Below are 19,324 nucleotides of genomic sequence, written 5' to 3'. Positions count from 1 at the left end.
CCGACACACCCTGAACTCCAACCGTCTTGGGAATGGTTTGTTGTTTTACCTGTTCTGTGTTCACTTCCCCCTTTTGGAACTGTTTTGATGCACAAGATTTTATTCCCCCTTTTTAACTGGCATCTGAACCCAAGAAGTTTTGTTGGAAGTAATAAAAGACACAAACAATAATATGAAATCAAGTTTTTAAACCATTTTTAGTGTTTCTCTATGGAAAGTCAAACAGAATATCAGATAACACTAACCTGACTCACAGCAGTTTTAATAAGCACCTAGAATAAGCGTCTAATAAGCTAAGATTGTCCTAAACTGCCACTATCGGGAAGTGAAAATACGCTCAAATGTTAGAGAGCAGCAAACCTGCCTAAAGCAATTCCTGTTGCAAAACAACCACAAAACTTATCCAAATCAAGAAATAATTTATTTGGAGGTCAATACTGGTGATAAAAACTTCTACAGTCTAGTCAAAAGATGTGCTTTGCATGTGATGACCTTTTTAACAAGCAACATGCAAAGTGCTTATTTCACAGTGAGGTGGAGGTAGACGAAAATTAATAAACATCCAGAACAAAAGATCACATCTTACTGCTTGTGCTTTTTGTTTTTGGAGAAGTGAAAACGAAAATGTTCCTTTTGCGAGGTCCGTTACAAGGAAATGCTTATGAAAAGGCTTCAGATCAGATATAAAAATTGAGAAAGCGTTTTACTATTCAAGATGGGGCCTTAGCTCATCCCATGTGTGCAAATATTGACAAGAGAAACTCTTCAATTGCTTTGTCATTGTGTCAAACAGACATTGTCCTTAGAGAAAGAGGATGGAAGATGATCTCTTTATCCCATCTTTTTTGTGCAGTTTTGACGGTTAACTTACCAGACCAGATTTTCTGGCCATGCTGAACTGCTGAAGTGAATGAGTGATTGCTTGTGTACATGTTCTCCTGTGCCCTCTCAGAGCACCATTTCATATTAGGGAGCATACTTGTAGCTAAGAAGTCACCCTTGTAGATCACAAAGAGATGGTTGAGATGAGCACAAACAAGGAGGAGAATATGGAAAATTGATGATTTGGTAGAGGGACAGATCTCCAAGTTAATTTGTACACATTTTCTAACATATTTTAGGTGACTGTACTGAAAAGGTGAATCACAAAAGCATGCACAAACTAAGTAATAAACTATTCTGCCACTTCATTTTGGACCTAAAACCGTTTCAAACCTGTAAATCTGGCTGGAAAACCACAGAAACAGATGAGCACATCATGTTTTTGGCGTGCATCCAAGACTGGAAAAATTACTCGTTGTTCTCGTCGATCTGGCAATACTCACAGATAAACCGGTTACAAGATAAATGGAGTGAAAACTTACAGTCTGTTCCAGTCGCCCACTATGCAGAACTTTTCACTGAGAAAATATATTTTTTAAAAAGATTCAAAAATAAAACAACAACATTGCGTCTTCATTTCTGAAACGTGAGATTGTCATCAACTTTCGCAACTGTTAACATCCACTTGCTGTTGCACTGAAGATTCTCCTACCCCCACAGTTTTGCCTTTTTTTTTTTTTTTTTTTTTTTTTTTTTTGAGGAATAACACAAACACATTGGGCAATGTTTGTACCATCTCTGAGAGGGTGTGTTCAGGTCTGTATGTTATGAGTGCAGTTGTGTGCTAAGACAGCAGAGCAAAGACGGAAACAGACCATAAACTCTCTGCATGGGTTTATGGTTTTAAGGAGCAGGTACAACTAGTTATCTCTGACCCACATGCTGGCGGTAAACAGGGCGATGTGATAAAGACCAATGAGAAACAGGTGAAAGTTTAACCTATGAATGAACTTTGAAAGGGAATGACTTTTAAAGATCTGTGTGATTTACAGTTTATCACACAGAGATCTCACTTTTCCTTTACAGCACGGGCATATAAACTATGGTTCTCAGGCCATTTGTGGCAGGCGGTTCATTCAGACGGACACTTTTTGGAATATGAAGGAAGCAATTTACACTGAGCCCTTTCAAAGGCGGTGTTGAAAAATTGTAATCTTTTAGAACAGAAATATATTGGGTACCAAACAACAACAGTTGCTTTTACTTTAAATGCCTCACAACGCATAACCACAAACATCCCCACATGGACGGCACTCATTCATAAAAATGAACTAAATACAGGAAGAATTTAGGGGAAAAAAGTCTATAGATTAAATTTTGGAATAAAAATCTCTTATCCTGCATAGATGACCAGGAATTTTCAAATTGTGATTATTTTTGTGACATTAAAGTGTTATGCTGAAAACGTGATGTCTGAATGAATGTTAGGATAATGCAAGCTACCTTTTAGAAGAATTATTTCATCCGTCCATCCATCCATTTTCTGTTCACCCTTGTCCCCAATGGGGTCGGGAGGGTTGCTGGTGTCTATCTCCAGCTACGTTCCGGGCGAGAGGTGGGGTTCAACCTGGACAGGTTGTCAGTCTGTCGCAGGTCAACACAGAGACATACAAGACAAACAACCATTCACACACACTCACACCGAGGGAGAATTTAGAGAAACCAATTAACCTGACAGTCATGTTTTTGGACTGTGGGAGGAAGCTGGAGAATACGAAGAGAACCCACGCATGCACAGGGAGAACATGCAAACTCCATGCAGAAAGACCCCGGGCCGGGAATCGAACCCAGGACCTTCTAGCTGCAAGGCAATAGCTCTACCAACTGCGCCACTGTGGAGCCCAAGAATTATTTCACTTTACAAATTTAAAACTTAAGATAAACTGCAAAGTAATTATTTAGTTTTACATGTCTGATCACCACATAAATGTTAATATCAAATAACAATAATGAGAGTACAAACCCCCCCCACAATTTTAAAATATGTTAAATTATTTATTTTTTTAAAGCGAAAAATCTATCCAGCTTGGCCGTTTGTGAAAAAGATTATTTCGCCCCTTGTCAAAGCATGAATTTACAGTGAGTAACCACACTTTCTCTTTGATTTTACTCACCACACCCAAGCCTGATTACTACCAGACATTTATAGTTGAGACATCACTTAAAAAGAAGCTGACTCCAGCAAACCACACTGAGACCCATTATCCACAAATGGAGCAGACAGTGAACAGCAGTGAACCTCCCCCAGGAGCAGTCGTCTTAATAAAATCAGCACAAAGGTATCCCAAACATTAAGTCAAGGCCTTACGTGTGACGGTTAAGGTCAGTGGTGATTCAACAATTACAAAGAGAGTAGAAAAACTAGGTATAAACAAAAAGGAAAATGAAGACATTCTACACTTACCCTCCAAATTCTAATGATCCTCAAGTCAAACATGGTAGTGGTAGAAGTGGGACGCTTTTGTTTGCTTGTGCTGCCTGGGGACCTGAATTAAAGGCCATTGTTGATACACACCAGGAGGTCCTCCTCCTCTGAGGATCCCCACTACCCCCAAAAATCAACCAGTTGCAGGTTTTATAGTGGACTAATCAAAGTCTGGATCTGTATGTGCAAGTAAAGCTGGTGAGCAGCAAAGTAAATGCAAAGAGATTTTTGTCGCATTGCCACTTTAACCAGCAGAGTCTCAATATTTAAAAGAAGGCATGACAACAAAAATAAGGTTGAGGTAGATTTATTTAAAAATTGCAGGTCACATTTGCAGCAACACCATTATACAGAAACAGCAAAAACCGGCTTTTATGTTGTCAGCAATTTTAAATCTCAAAGAAAATATCAAGAATAAATGACAACAACAAAAATAAAACAAGAGATAAACATTATTTGTAAATCAATTAAACACATCATAATATTAATAATTTTATTTCATTGGTGATTAAATCATTTGTCTCAATCACACAGGAGAAAATATTGGCAAATATCAGGGGCAGGCTGAACAGAGCAGGCTGCATTGTTCACCTGTCATGGTTCTATCATATCACACCCGACTCTTTCCTTTGGAGAGGAGGTCCAAAGTCTTTTTAATGATTTTATCAAGTCAAGTATATGGTCATTTAATTTTTAACTTGAGCCTGACTTTTAAGTCACTTTAATCGACGCAACACTACTACTGTTGTGTATCTATTAACAGATTGCTCATGCTTCAATATCCTCTGTGGACGAATTAAAAAAGTTGTGGAAAGCATAGTGGGGCAAATTTTCTGTAAAGGACTCATTGCCAGCTTTTACAAATACTTGATAGCAGTCGTTAATACCAAGGGTGACGCAACAATTCACTATGTTTGGAAAATTACTTTTCCACATTGGCCCAGTTTGGCTTTTACAAAGCTTTTTACTTAAATGAAATGATTTGAAAACTTCATTTTGTGCTTACTCATGTTATACTGGTCACATAAATATGATGACTTGAACATATATGTAAAATCAGAAGAGCTCTGTACAGTTCAAATGCTTTTTCACTACACAGCAGTTCAACAGAACTTCTCAATGTTACAAATCAGTTTGTAGAGCTCTGAACACAGGAGAAGTGGACATAGTCATCCCTCTCTTACTCAATTCAGAACACACACACCCTTCCCCTTATTCTATTTTCAAGCAGCTGACGGTCAAGGAAGATGTGGAAAACACAAGCGGGAAAAGACACACAGATGGCCATGAGTGTGCGCTCCACACATACCCACCAGCACTTGCAACAAAACTTTCCTCGGCCCGGTCTCAGTTGTCAAACTCTGCTGCCTACTGACCCACATTCCTGCCCGCTTGTGTCACTGTAGCTCACAACCACTCAGATGCTGTTTTCCAGCAAAGCAGAAACCACATGTTGGCATGGAAACTCATCACATTTTTCTTCGTCTTACTTTAATCCGATTTCATGTCTTTCTCTTTAACCCGGCTGTTGCATGTTTGCCTCCCTCTCCTCAGGTACTTATCTCCACCATTTGCTGATCTAGGTCAGTGGTCTGTTTTGGGTTTCACTCCCCCTTCATGCTATATACCCTCCCCTTGCTAAGGCCCAAGTTACGTAACAGCGATGATTCAGACTCTGCATGTTCCTCTCGGATACATCTGGCCCCAGCTGACTGCTCTCAAATCTGTGTTTTACTTAAACCTTAAACAGAGAAGTACATGGATCCACTGTAAAGTCAAATAATCATGAGGGGCACGTGTAGTGTAATTTCTCAAACCTTTTGTATTTTTCTGGAGGATTTTTAAGTTCTTTAACCATTTACAGCGCCTCTTGCTTGGGAGGTAAGGTTAGAAGTTTCAGAGACAAACTCAAGAAGGTAATAATCTAATCTAAAGCTAATCCTAATCCTGTTAGTGCAAACGCTTGTACCATCTGGGGCGAGACACTGTCTGATTATAAAAAAAACGCATCAAATGTTCTTCAAGTCATTCCCCTTTGGGGGAGCTGCCTGAGACTCATCTTCATGTTAAACTTGTACAAAAAAAGGCTTAGAGGTATTTTCTCAGGGATTGTGTAAATCTCCCATATTTTATTACTTTATTCCATATTTTATTTCATTATTAAGAATTTTTGTGTGTGTGCGCGTGTTTTTCTTTTTTTTCTTTTCTTTTAAACAAATTTTACATGATAAATTAACTCAAAAGAACAATAATTATATTACTTTGAGTTCAAATAACACATTTAAAGACAAGTGGCCCCTAAAGGCTACACTGAATCAGATTTTATTTGAGATTATCAAAGTAAAAGTGGTTAAATGCAGTTTAACATTTTGCTTTTTACTTGTTAAAAACAGAAAAATTCACAATTTTTCTTTCACTTCACAATTGTGCATCACTTTGTGTTGGTCTGTAATATAAAATCCCAATGAAATCTGGTGCTGTATAAAAATATGTCATATGTTGAAATGTATTAATGGTCTCAAAACAATCCAGTCCCATAACTCCTAACTCACTTTAGCCGTTATGACGTCTCATCACTACAGCTGTTTTTATACTCAACCTATTTTAGACATGTACTCATTCCATTAAATAAAAGAGATGTTGTTTAGATACTTTAAAATGTTAAAAGGAGTGATTTACAGTTTATTGTGGAATATTTTAGTTTCTGTTTTTCTAAATTTACCAAAAACAGACAAATACTTTGATTTGTCTCATTCGTAGAAGACATTTTCTATCTATTGGCAACTTTTATATAAACAGACAGGACAATAACAGCAAGTGAGGTTGTGAGTTCATTCATTGTAAAAAACTAAATAAAAAAATAAAAAACACTCTCTAATGGTCTGAAGGTTTGCTATGATTAAATCTAACGTTGCCTGATGCCATTCAAATTGATTAGCCTGCTCATGTAGATGAGAGGTCAAATACAGGTGTTTATGTTTTGTTTTGTCTCAACTTGTGTGTGTACTGCAAACACAGCAAAGTTTTTTATTGTAATGGAAAATAAAAATTTGTGGTTTGAATAATTTTGCACACCTTTGTATGAACACTTAATGTGAGATTTAAAAAAACAAAAAAAAAAAACAAACATGAAAATGTTTTGTTAGGACACAAGAGTAATCTGTTTCTATGGTGCTTTTGGCCCCCAGAGAGGCAGCAGTAACTAGTGATTCAGCCATGATGCTGGTTAATGGATACACTACAGGAAACACAGAGGATTGAATCCTAGCAACCCTTTCTTGCCTCCACTTTTTCTAATGTGAGCACTGACTGGAAGCAAAATTAGTAGCAGAAGATGGAAAACCCTAAGATAAATGTTTGTTTCATTTTATGCTCCAATTTTTATTTTTATTTTTTGCCTCATCTAATCAATGTAGATAATTGAGGACTCGCGAGTTATAATTCAGTCACAGATTTTGCCTTGGTAGTCTTCATGCAGCCTATTTGCTTTATCTCATGCTCTTTTTCTTTATGTAAATCTTTTTAAGCAAGACTGGTGCTCCCAAAGATAGCCTTACAGTTTAACACCTTTCTATTCTATAAGTGGATGAAAATGCAGCAAAATGCAGACACAGCATAGTTTTAACTGTTTAAATTATGACACCCACTGCAAGAATATTGTGGAGTAGATCTGCATGTAAAAAAAAGATATTCCATATGTGAATTCTAGCTCTAAACTTGGCACCAAAAAAAATCTTGTAAAGTTGATACATATATTTTCTTTAATACAGATTGATTTTTATTTGCCTCTTATAACTTATTATTATCTAATTCTTTCCAACTGAGAAATACCAATTTTAGTATTGGATAAAGTTTACTGAGCAAGTTCAAAAAGCAGCTTTCAAAAATGTAACCGTGTTTTCTATCGACTAGGTTGAGTCGTCAGTCCAGAGTGTTTTTCCAAAAGTCTTAGGAATCATCAAAAAACTTTTTAATACATATGAAATGTTGTAGTAAGGCAACATGTGAACCATTTCATGATGTTAGTCATTAAAAGACCTTTAAAGGTTATTTGCTGACTGATTGTCAATATCTGTGACAGTGTTTGTCATCTGTTCTTGAATTTCTTTAGGTCGAGGCATGATGTAATGCCTTTGTTGACCTTTTAGTCTACTTCATTTAGTCATCCAGGTTTTACTTACCGGTAATTGATATGTTGATACTTTAGGTGTGACAGTAATCAGCCCTGGGCTAAATCCTAATCTGTCCATGAATTGTGGTGAGTCACAATTGAGTCCTGAATTAGAAATGGTAATTATATTTTTACAGGTTGGCAATCTTATCTATTTTTACATCTTAGATGAATGGAGGATTTGAAACTTTTTAAAAAAATTCTGAGACTGTCTTTCTTTGTCGTAAAAATATGTTTGATGATGTGAAACATTTAAGCGTTTGTTTTGTACGTTTTGTACTTTTGGAAAAGTCGCCAACCATATTTTACTTTGAAACGTTCACCACTGGATCCTCATGTCTTTACCAGTCCTCTGTTTCCCCCACAGACCCAGTAAACACAGAGTTACACATTCCACCACATGGCCCGTCTGAGAAATCTTCAGTTTTACTTTCTCTCTGTACAGTTTGTCTATTTTTGCGAAGAATATTCAGACTTTGTGGGACCAGTTACATCTTGTAGACACAAATGCTTTGTGAATGAACAGTTACACCAAAAGATTTTGAAGCAAGTTACAGTTACAGTGCACTCTTGTATGATTTTTGCATACTCAAAATAACCAACGCAGCTGTCAATTTTTCTAAGTAACACCACGTTGAAAATCTTCAAAATAAAGCTGCAAATTAGTTTAAACCTGTTGCCTCTATTGAAGAGTGACTGTGGCCCTTCAAAATAGAGCTACTGGTGTTCTTACGGCGAGTGTTAAACTTTTGTCAAGCGGGCAGATGTTCCTTTTGTTTGGCCCTGCGGTGTAAGGTTGCTTCAGTTGAGCTTAGGACTCTTTCTGCATCTTTTGAATTTATCCCCTTTCAGTGCCGTCACCCTCTGACCCCCCCACTTTGAAGACTTTGCCCTTCCCCCTGCCCCATTTCAACCCTTAACAACCCTCTTAGTTGTTGCTCCTCCACCAACCAACACTTCTCTGCTAGTTTTTACATCTTGCTCTGTCAGAAGTCCTGTTTATTTGCGTATTACTGCAGCGTTGGGGTGTATTTACATCATTCTGCAGTTAGATGCCTCACAGTACCTTGCTGCATCTTATCAGATGGGGAATGCAAGTTGTGTTTAATGGCACTTTTTGTCTCATTTGGCAGCAGATCCTTCTTCCATGAAACTGCTTTTGTCATCAGGGCCTCTAATAGATCACCATACCATGCTGCTTATGTAACAATCACTGCCTCTGTTTTCCTTTGCTCACCCCACTGAAGGCTGGTATGTGTGAAACACAAGAAAAGACGCAGCGTAATAAGATCTAGGAAATGCACAAGCTCTGCAGGCTTCCTGTTTTTGTGTTAAACTCATTGGAGGCAGGAAGTGAGGAGGAACCGCTGCATTTTTTTGCTCTGTAATGGGTGAAATTTGCCACACTGGCTCCCACTCAGGTGATACCTGTTTTACTGGTAAAAATGGATTAGGAGGCTGGGGTAACCCTCAATCTCTGAAAGCTAATAACAACAAATCCAATTACGTGACTGCTGATTGCCTGCACTGCCAGGTCCGCAAATTACCTTTTTTTTTGGATCCTTCAGTTTGGAGCTTGAAGGCTGTTCTCAGCAGTAAAAGAAAGAAAGACCTTTACTCGACTTTGGTTATGGTGCATTGTTTAAGCAGAATCCCTTTGAGAACAAAGAATCTAGTGGTGGCGAACATGCCTGAGTAGCTGCTTTAAAGGTCTGATTAAGGTTATAATAGTCATTTGGCTTGCTTCAAGCCTCCAGGCTGTGTGTTAGGGGGGTGGGGCCATGTAAAGAGTAGGGGGGGTTGTCCAGGCTGTTACCCTCTTTGTTCTGGTCTTCTCCTCCCATGCTCAGTTCTTTGTCTCCACCCACAGCTATCTTTATCTGTCTTCCAGTTTAAAGCAGAAACAAGAAGTAGAATGGAGTTGCTTTCTTTCTTCCTGTTTCTTTTTTCTATTGACCTTTGTTTCCGAAGTGTCCTCTAATGTCTGACATGTTTCCAAGGTACAGGACAGGTTTGTTAAAGCTCCCCCCCTAAAACCCGCCTTTTACCGCTTTTCTTTCCCGCCAGTGTTTCCCGCCACTGCAGGGTGCTCAGCAAGGGCAGGGAGGGAGGAGTGGCTGCACAGCCGGCATGAAGAAAGACGGTCTACCCTCAGCCTCGCGCCAAAAAGCCGGTGCTATTCAAATCAGCTCAGAGGGTGCGGCCCAACTGTCTCAGTGCCCTGTTAACCCCATTTGAGCATTGGGCTCCGACACAAAGACAGACAGAAATCAGAGGCTTGCTTTTTAACTCAGAACTCCAACACTTATAAAACCATGGAAGTTATTGAGTCACCTTTTGATTTTTGATATTTTATTTTTGCAAAGCTATTCAAGAAGTAATTTTATCTCTACTATTACACTTAAGTTATTTCTTGTAAAACAGGAAATGTACATAATATGAAACCATAGGTTCAGGATCCCCATTTTTGTTTGACTCAGCATACTAGCTGCATTTTTTAAAGATATTCGAACACAAAGTTTTTAGTCAACTTCCTCTAACAGTGTTTCTTTCACATCCTCTTTGTCTACAGCCACCCAAAGGCATGAATGAAACAGAAGCATTCAGGAAAGAGTTATCGGTCCTCTGCTGCACTCTAGTGGCTCTAACTATCAATTGCAAGAGGTGACTGTTTACAGAATCAGCTTTTTACAAATTCGTCAGTCTTACTTCATTCATTGCACCATACTTTGTAAAGTTTCTAATTTAAAAAATCTGTGAAATTTGTATTAGATATACAAATTGTTCATCTTTTTATCAAATTTATTAAAGCTTTATAAAATTCTTTAGAATTTTTTTTTTTAATCTATAATTTTTAAAATACATTTCATAAAATTTCTCTATGTCTAATATTACTATATTACTACACCATTTGTATTGATCACTATCTATATCTTTATACTGGTAACAGACATATGGATGTGCTTGTTTTCCTAGTAAAATAAATTTATTTCCCTTGTTTCTTTGAAATACACCACTGATACATTAAGTATTTTAAAGAAACCAATATTATATCTTTGAAAGAAGTTTACACATTTTCTGCTATTTTTGAAATTCTTTATATCAGAAATTTAGTTTGTGTTTTATACAATTAGTTTTGGTCCATCACAGAAAGTAACATAAATATCAAAATATATATAATAGTTCAATGTTTATTCTAAAAGTGCTAGTCATACAAAGACAATGCTTTTGTTGTTCTGTTATCTTTAAAAGTCTGTCTGTTTTATTCTTCCTTTGGTTAATCCATGGTCCTGCTTAGTATCTCCTGCCAGAAACCACCTTGCCTGTCTGGTTTGATAAAAGCTAAATTAATTCTATTAATGATAATTTAATGCTCTTCAAAGCGCAGCTTGTACTTTCATCTTTCCTCCTTGCCTCTCCTGCCTGTTTCTGGATGCTGGGGTTGGAGGATGATGTATTTCAAATGGAGTCCATGCAGCCAATCAGATGTATGGAAAGTATAGGAGTGTCCCATTTGCTTCGACTCCATGCTTGTTGCCTGGAAACTGGGACTGCTGCTTTGAAACTCAGTCCCTGCGACAACCTGGCGAGGTTTCAGGAAACACTGAACGAGAGAACCAAGATGGACTGCAGTTCCCACAATGCTTTGTAGGATTATGAAATAGTTTTTCTACAATGTACCTTTTGCTGTAATCCTTCTGACAAACGAACGTGATCTGATTAAAAATTGTGTCAGCTGTTGCATGGGGAGAGGTGAAAGGTAAAGACATTCTAAGTATCAGGACACTCAGACAGTTAATGTCCCATAATGCGCAGCAACCGGTTATCATCCAGATTAAATCACATGCTCTGCTATGACTCAGGGGAGTCTGACACTGAAAGAGTTAACGGTGGGAGGATGCAGAATGGCTTGAAGTCAGGACAGAGTGTGCAAAAGAGGAGAGCATAGTGCAGCACTGAAGACCCGATCCAGGATTTTCCTCCAAACATTGATGGCTATATCAAACCAAGGTCACAGCTTGAATCTTGTCTGCATCCTCCTTCTTTATTGCAGTATGTCATATTTCTATATCTAAGTGCCTTAGGAGCTCACGTGTTGATGGCTGCAAGACTGCATTAAATTTGGGAAGAGTGAATTTTGTTTGGAGCTTTTGCTGTAAGAGTATTTTAAAATACATTTAAAAAAGGAGGGGTGGAGGGGACACACTGGGACTCGGTGTGATCCTGAGTGTGAGTTGTGAACTGTAGCAGTACAATGAGTCGAAGCAGCATTCAGAATCTGACAATCAGTGGACAAGATGTGGTCAAGAACGGCAGCCAGAACTCATCGGAAGATGCTAAGGCACTTTTGAAGCCATCCACACCCTCCAAAAAACCTGTGAGTATCCCTATAGATTTCAGCATCTCTAATACTGGATTGGCTAGAGCATAAATAGGGTTGGTAAAGGTAATTAGACACAGTATATGCGTCAAATAATTTCAGAGTGGCCGTAATTTATTGAAACTTAGACAAGAGCAATAAAGAGAATATTTAAATTTTATCTAAAATGTTTTTCGCTGAAAAGTTTGAAATTGATGTCAATAGCCAATTAATTATTTAAAGGTTCCAGCTCGTTGTAAATAAAATTGATTATGCTGTGTGAAACAGGATCGGATGCTCCATTGTACCAGCTTACAAATGAGCAAGCTGCAGAGGTCATGTTTCAGATCTGGAAGGTAGATAAAGACAAACAGTGACCTGAGTGTGACCGGCTAAAGCAGCTCACATTTGGGCACAGACAAGCTTCTGCATCTCAAAGTAAATATTCACATTTAATTGAGATCATTTAGAGGATTACAACTTAAAACAAAAAATTCCACTTCTCAATTAAATAAATTAGGTTTATCATAGAAATATCAGCTCATTTTGTGTAGTGCACAGTATATTACCCCTATAGTTGCCTGAAAGTCACTTTACGTGAAATATTACATCAGTGCAGCCCAGAATGAAGGCAATCAGAAACTTCTAGGTAAAGCAACATAAGGGAAATTTTGATTTGGTTGGTCAGGTGAGCAGGTGTTATGTCATACTGGAAAATGAACACATGTCCATCACGTTTATCAGAGGAATGGAAGAATGAAATTGTCTAGAATCTTCTGAACCCCCCCCCCAAAAAACAACATTTTATTATGCAGCTTTTTATTTTTTATCACAGTTTTTCCTTGCACTCAACCGTCGAATGATATACTTGGATAAAGCATGCTTATCATTACCTTTATTGTCTTAATCTTGTCCCTGTGAATGGTGTCAGTGACTATCTGCTCGATATCTGTCAAATCAGTATTATTTGTCATAATTGTGTGAAAATCTGTACCAGAGATATTTTCTGGTGAATTCCAATAAATGAGCAACATTAACATTTTTATGCTCCATAAAAAATTAAAACACAACCCTAAAAAAATGGATGTTTATAGTATTAGTTGTCTCATCCAACAAACATGTTAAGGCTGCAGTTAAGACAATATTTTAAAATTCTCATAAAAATGTGTTCGAATGTAATCAAATGAACGCTGCAGTGGGGAACAGACACTCAAAGAGTAAACAGGTTCAAAACTCTGGTATGTGAAGCAGCATTATCAGTATTGGAAGGCATTTCATGTCACACTCACTTTCAGTAACAGCAGTTCTCTCGCTTTACTTTTGTTGTGTCTGTTCTTCTCAGCATAGATTTAGATAATTAAATAGAAATATCAGGTCCAGTTTAAAATGACGTGTGTTAAACCTGCGACCCTCCAGCCCAAGCCAGAGAACTCTATCACCATCGCTGTGTCGTCCAGAGTCCTCTTCAACATGGATAAGGAGCAGCAGATCTTCGAGCAGCAGGGCATGGAGGAGTACATCAAGTATCAGGTGGCGCATGAAACCGAGCCTTTCAGCCCCGGACCGGCCTTCTCCTTTGTCAAGGTCAGTTGAATGAAAGCTGATTTTCAAAGCTAGTGTTTGGTGTGTCATTGTTTTGTTTCCCTCTCAATTATCTCCTTATTGCACTGAATTCAAACGATCCTTTAATTTAACACACATCTGGTTTGGTTTTATTCCCAGGCCCTGGAGGCAGTCAACACTCAGCTGAGGGACCTTTATCCTGAGAGTGAGGAGCTCTTTGACGTTGTTCTCATCACCAACAACCACGCTAACGTCGGCCTGAGACTCATCAATACCATCAATCATCACCGTGAGTTGTTGATACACTGATCATTCCTGACATGTGAAGGGTTTCCTACTTTCACCTATACTACAGGGCAACTTGATGCTTTTATTATTCTTTACAACTCTCCAAAACCCCCTTCAAGAACCACACAGAGACAGGATACATGTTAGCTAAAAGTTGAGTGAAAGCTAAAAGTACAATGTTCAATTTGGCCCAATTTACACATCTGAGGTAAACTGAATAGAAAATCTTTAGGGTATGAATTAGGAGGAAGATAAGAGACATAAGGCCCAACAATGCAGCTGATTCAAATGTCATGTGATCAAAGGGTGCTACTGAAACCACCTGGGCTTGCAATGCTCGCAAAATAAATAGCACTCTATGTGAAAAAAATTTCTTATATGAGTTTGACTTTTAAACCACATAAGTGGAACATATATCTTTTTAGTAATATTCTAATTTGTCTAGAAAGAAATGTAAAAAAAAGGATTTTAAAAAATGGAGGTTATATTTTTAAATATTTTATGCCATATTCCTGACCAGTGCTGCTTGTCATTAAGTTTGTTTTACACTGAACATAAACACAAGTTCTGTTTCTTTTTTATCTCCTTCTTTTTGTTAGTGTGAGGTCAGAAAGAGGTGTCTAAATAAATGGCTCTTTTGATTAAATTATATAATTTAAAATATTATTATTACTGTTATTTTAAACCTGCGTAAATTTTATTTGTTTTATTTTAATCTGATTCAATTATATTTGAAATAAAAAGTAACTTAGATATAAATTGGTGCATTTAAAAATAAGCAGGTTTGCAGAATGAACAGAAAGTAGGTTGAGATTTCTAAAATAGAGCAAAACCTGAAAGGATTATATTGTAGTGTCCTTTATATATTATTTTCTCCTCCCACCACTTCAGCCATTATCCTGTCTGCTGTAGAGTAAATTAAATATTTATGACGCCTCACTTTGTTCAAGTATGCAGGATCATCCATTTTGCTGCTAAATCTGCTGATCAAAACAATTGAAAGCAGCAGGAGTTTTAACAGGAGGACACTCTTAAAAAGCAAAACAGTCATATTCTCAGAAGCATTCAGAGATTTCTTTACCTTATTCATAAAGTTATGTACAAATCTGCAAAAAAAACCAAAAAACTCCTTAGAGAGGTATTTTATGTCTCTTTATGTAGCTCTCTTAAAATGTACACAGTAACCTCACTGACTGTTTTGATGTTCTTCGCACATCACTGAAGTTAGAGTCAAAAATAAAACAGAACAGCAAACAACAAACTGCAAATTTGTTGAAAGAGCTTGATGATGAATTGGGTTTTATTCAAGAGACTAAGCAGGTCATAAGTGATTTTCAGAAGATTTGGAAATAGATCTGTGACTGAGATTAAACTGCCACAGTTTGACCCAGGTTAGCCCTTCCTCTTAGAGATTATTTTCATGTTAATCTGAGGGAATGAAAATATTGCATTTAGATGTTCTCCTTATTTTATTCTTGTTGTATGGTTGTAGCTCTCCGTTAGTCTCTGGATCCATAACGAAGTCTTGTAAATGAAGTCCAGATGTTGCTGCTGGCTACAAGATGACTCCAAAAACAGAAATAAACTGAATGTGATCTAAAAATACCCAGTGGAACAGCTAATTCTGCACTATTAAATAACTTTTTAAAGCCTCAATTGTTCACAATCTCCCATTCACAGTCACAATCAGTTACTGTGTTGACGTGTGTGTGAAAGTGTTGAGGTGTTTTCCTGCTGGCTGAACTGGAACTGACTGTCGTTATAGTGGGTTCTTTCTCATTGTTCACACATAACAATGCAACACAAAGGAATAAATCTTACAAGCTTTGAGAGTGTCTGTGCTATTTTTAATTATAAAGGCAGCATTACCTGTGAGTTCTGGTTCCACAGAAGGTAAAACTGATAAGGTAACATTTATGCATATGATTAGTATACTAATAGTATAGTTAGTATAGTTCTCCTGGTGCCATTCCTGATAAAGTTTTTTGATGGCAACTCCTATTGTTTTTGGAAGAGAGCAATGAGAGTATCTGTAGCTGACGGACTGGTACAGGCAACAACTCTCTCACACTGATATCAGAAGGTCTGCAACTGAGATTTGATTCCTTTGCACTATTTTTATTAGTGCAAAGAAAATGGTGATTAAACTGCCAGGTTAACCTGGGTCAAACATGTGCATTTGAACGTGCACAAATGCAGATTTGTGCACATTCATTGCGTTTCTTCTTTTTCAGAGTTGTTCATTGAGCGATTCTGTATGACTGGAGGAAACAGTCCCATCGGTTATTTAAAGGCCTACAACACTAACCTCTACTTGTCTTCTGACCCAGTCAAAGTTCACGAAGCTCTGGAACAAGGTATCATAAACACAGAGGGACCTACACTCTAGATCTCCAAATACAACATTTGACTTGTTTATTTTTGACGAGTTATATGTGTGTGAAATGTGTTGTGAACCAGGTATAGCAGCTGCTACCATGTTTACCCCGGAGAAGATAACAGAAGTGTCAGAGACTCAGCTCCGCGTTGCTTTTGATGGCGATGCCGTGCTCTTCTCAGATGAATCGGAGCAGATTTATAAAGCTCACGGACTGGACAAGTTCTTTGAGCATGAGAAGGCTCACGAGAACAAGCCTCTGGACCATGTAAAGTACACAAAATGGGGCACCTCTCATTGTCATAAACCTGTTTTTATATAGTTACAGAAATGATAAGGCAACACTGATGCTTATTCCTAAATTGGTTCACAGTACTGTGGAAACAATACAAATATTTGAGTATCTACAGAAAGTTCTTAGTCTAATAAGTACATCTCTCTTTCTTTGAAGTTTTTGAAGTCAAATGCAAACGTTTTGGCTAACTGCAGAATTTTAAAGTGTGGAGTATATCATATACTTTATTCCATTATTCCCACAGGGACCATTGAAAGGCTTCCTGGAAGTTTTAGGAAAGCTCCAGAAGAGGTTTTATGCCAAAGGCCAGCGCATGGCCTGCCCCATTAGGACCTACCTGGTGACGGCTCGCAGTGCAGCCAGTTCTGGCGCCAGAGCCCTAAAAACTCTGCGGTCTTGGGGTCTAGAGATCGACGAGGCCCTTTTTCTCGCAGGGGCACCTAAGGGTCCCATCTTAGAGAAGGTAAGGCCACACATCTTCTTTGACGACCAGATGTTTCACGTGGAAGGAGCAGCTGAAATGGGAACAGTGGCATGTCATGTGCCCTATGGGATCGCTCAAAGGGTTCCAGAGAGAAAAGGACTAAAAGACAAAGAGATTTCTTCAATTAAGTAGCAAAAAGGTAGCATTTCAAAGGCTCAGGAGTCCACAAGGAATTCATTTTCTGCTGCATGATAAGTGTAATAACTGTTTAATAGTGAAAGATTTTTAATTTTAAAATCTATCTGATGCACTTTTTGATATGTATTATTACATCAACCAAAAAATACTTGTATTAATAACCGTACCAGCACCTTAGAGTAGATAAATAGTTGATAAATGTTTATTATTATATGTATTAGCTGTATGTCCTAAAGCAACATTAAGCCATTTGACAGAAAAATGTTTGCGTATTAATAATAATTCACCAACATTAATTTGTAATCATTTTGCCATTTTGTGATAAAGTAGTTAAATAGATTTTAATACACTTTTTGAAATTAAGTAAAAATTTACTAACATTGCTAAAATGAGGAAGCGATAGGATTCCTTATTATTTCATTACAGGATCAAAACTGACCTGGAAAAAATCATTTCCAGGTTAACAAATACAAGTATTTATTAACAGCCTCAGTGACCACAATAAATGTTTTATAAGGTTATTTTCAATTGGAAATGTGCCTGATATACAAAAAGTATGTATTTTTCTGGATTTTTATATTTTTACCCCCATCAAGAGATAAAAATGTAATAAAAAAAGAAATAAATATAGACATAGTAAAACTGAAAAATCTATTAATTCCAGTATTTATTGAGAAATGAGAAAAAGAAAACGGTGACTATTTTTGTAAGTTCCAGTTTTATGCAAATTAGGAGATTTGTGCAATTCTACTTCATAAAGTGTGCCTTTTATCCCAGTTTTTTCCTTAAGGCGATAGTGCTTCTTTTTGTGCTTTGTTTGTTTTTGTGCATTATACTTGTAGAAACAATAATTCATGTTCATGTTTGTTTCAAAACATAAAATTGTAAGCAAATGTCACTTTTGAATTTGTTTGCCCTTGATAAATAGATTCTGTAAGCCACAGCAGCTTCAGTGTTTGTTAAAATCACTGCTACATTCTTCATGCTTGCTGCTTGTTTCTGAATGTTAACCATGTCCAATGCTAAAGCCTGCCTTTAAATGTTATGGCAACACAGACTTGTGGTGAAGGTAATGTTTGCTGTTAAATGTGGAATTTGTGTCAGTTTCTGTAAAGGAGTGTGCAATATCATCACTTTTAAAACCAAATGAGTTTATTAAACAAATCATTGGATCAAGTTCTCTCATCAGTACGGTGATTTTATTTATTTGCTTATTTATTAATTGCTGTGGAAATTAGCTTCTCCTCATCTTTTTCAGTAAGTTATTTAAATAAAGATCAAGAGAGAAACTGAATGAGTTTTTACACTCAAATATTTAGACAAAGGAATTTTGTCTAAATATTTGCATTTCTTTATTATTGTCAGCAGGGGGCGACAGAGCTCTGTTTTTCAAAGATCATTAATTACGTCAGGCTTCTCAGTAAAACATCTGTAAAAGCCTGAAGCGTCAGGTGCTAGTCATAGTCATAAATTGAGCTCAGCTTTCCAGGAAGTGAAAAGCTGAGCTTTTCACTTTTGTTGCAGCACTGCAGGGATCTAAAATCTTGTTGAGTGTCAACATGGGAGGTCAAAGCTAAATTTAAACACAATTGCCTGCAGACTGTAAGAGATACTAGATGTCCTACTGCCATTCCTCCTCCATTAGCAACAGCATGATATCATCCCTGCAGCATTAAGAACCTGCTGTTATTGAGGTGTTATGATATACCATAGTTTAGTGCTCATATATGCAATCATTAATTGTGTGTGGGTGTGTGTGTGAGGCAGTGATTAAGTCTTTATGACTGATTATGTTTTGTGACTAGAAAGTAACGTCAAATCATAACATTTATGTGTGAGCTGCACCTTATCCAGGTGAATTAATGTCCTGCATGTAACCAGTCTAACAAGCACTACTGGCTGTAAACATAACACTCACTGTAAGAAGACCAACACCCAATCATTGCACATTGCCAGGTTTTAAAACTGACTGTAATTGTTTTTTTAATCTCAGTTCTTTTAATTTCACATCTTGTTGCATTTTAAGTTTATTAGGAGTGCTGAATGTCACTGCATCTTGCCATCACGAACAAAGCAACTGTAGTCAATGGTTAGTGTTTATTTTACTTGTAAGCTACATTTAGTCAATGAAGTTTTCTCACCGGTTTATACAGCTAAATCCAGAAGTGTACATACACAATATAAAAAGACACATAATGAATATTTTGAAGTGTCTGAAGTGACGTCAGAATAAAGTTTTCTCTTTTTAGGTCAAGTAGAAGTACCACATTTTTTTCTACTAGGTAAATGTAAGAATAATGACATTTAAAGCAAAAAAATACATGTCAATATTGCTGCAAAT

General features: G+C 37.2%; 1 protein-coding gene across 1 annotated transcript; it reads left to right on the top strand.

Annotated features, from left to right (window-relative positions):
- The first annotated feature begins 11,228 nt into the window (after positions 1-11,228).
- Positions 11,229-18,206, top strand: LOC122846552 (cytosolic 5'-nucleotidase 1A-like). The gene is made up of 6 exons (XM_044143581.1): positions 11,229-11,856; positions 13,255-13,422; positions 13,561-13,690; positions 15,924-16,046; positions 16,150-16,334; positions 16,606-18,206. The coding sequence occupies exons 1-6, from the start codon at positions 11,734-11,736 to the stop codon at positions 16,975-16,977; spliced, it is 1,101 nt and encodes a 366-aa protein (XP_043999516.1). The 5' UTR covers positions 11,229-11,733; the 3' UTR covers positions 16,978-18,206.
- The last annotated feature ends 1,118 nt before the right edge of the window (positions 18,207-19,324 follow it).

This window comes from Gambusia affinis, linkage group LG16 (genome assembly GCF_019740435.1).
Source record: "Gambusia affinis linkage group LG16, SWU_Gaff_1.0, whole genome shotgun sequence".
Classification (NCBI taxonomy): Eukaryota; Metazoa; Chordata; class Actinopteri; order Cyprinodontiformes; family Poeciliidae; genus Gambusia; species Gambusia affinis.
The sequence above is the reverse complement of the archived record's forward strand: the minus strand, read 5'-3'. Positions and strand labels throughout refer to the sequence as shown.

Excerpts from the sequence above, each read along its gene's own strand:
- LOC122846552 (XM_044143581.1), top strand. The coding sequence starts at position 11,734 with ATGAGTCGAAGCAGCATTCAGAATCTGACAATCAGTGGACAAGATGTG. Across the intron at positions 13,423-13,560 it reads CGGCCTTCTCCTTTGTCAAG|GCCCTGGAGGCAGTCAACAC; the intron begins GTCAGTTGAATG and ends TTTTATTCCCAG. Across the intron at positions 16,335-16,605 it reads AGAACAAGCCTCTGGACCAT|GGACCATTGAAAGGCTTCCT; the intron begins GTAAAGTACACA and ends TTATTCCCACAG.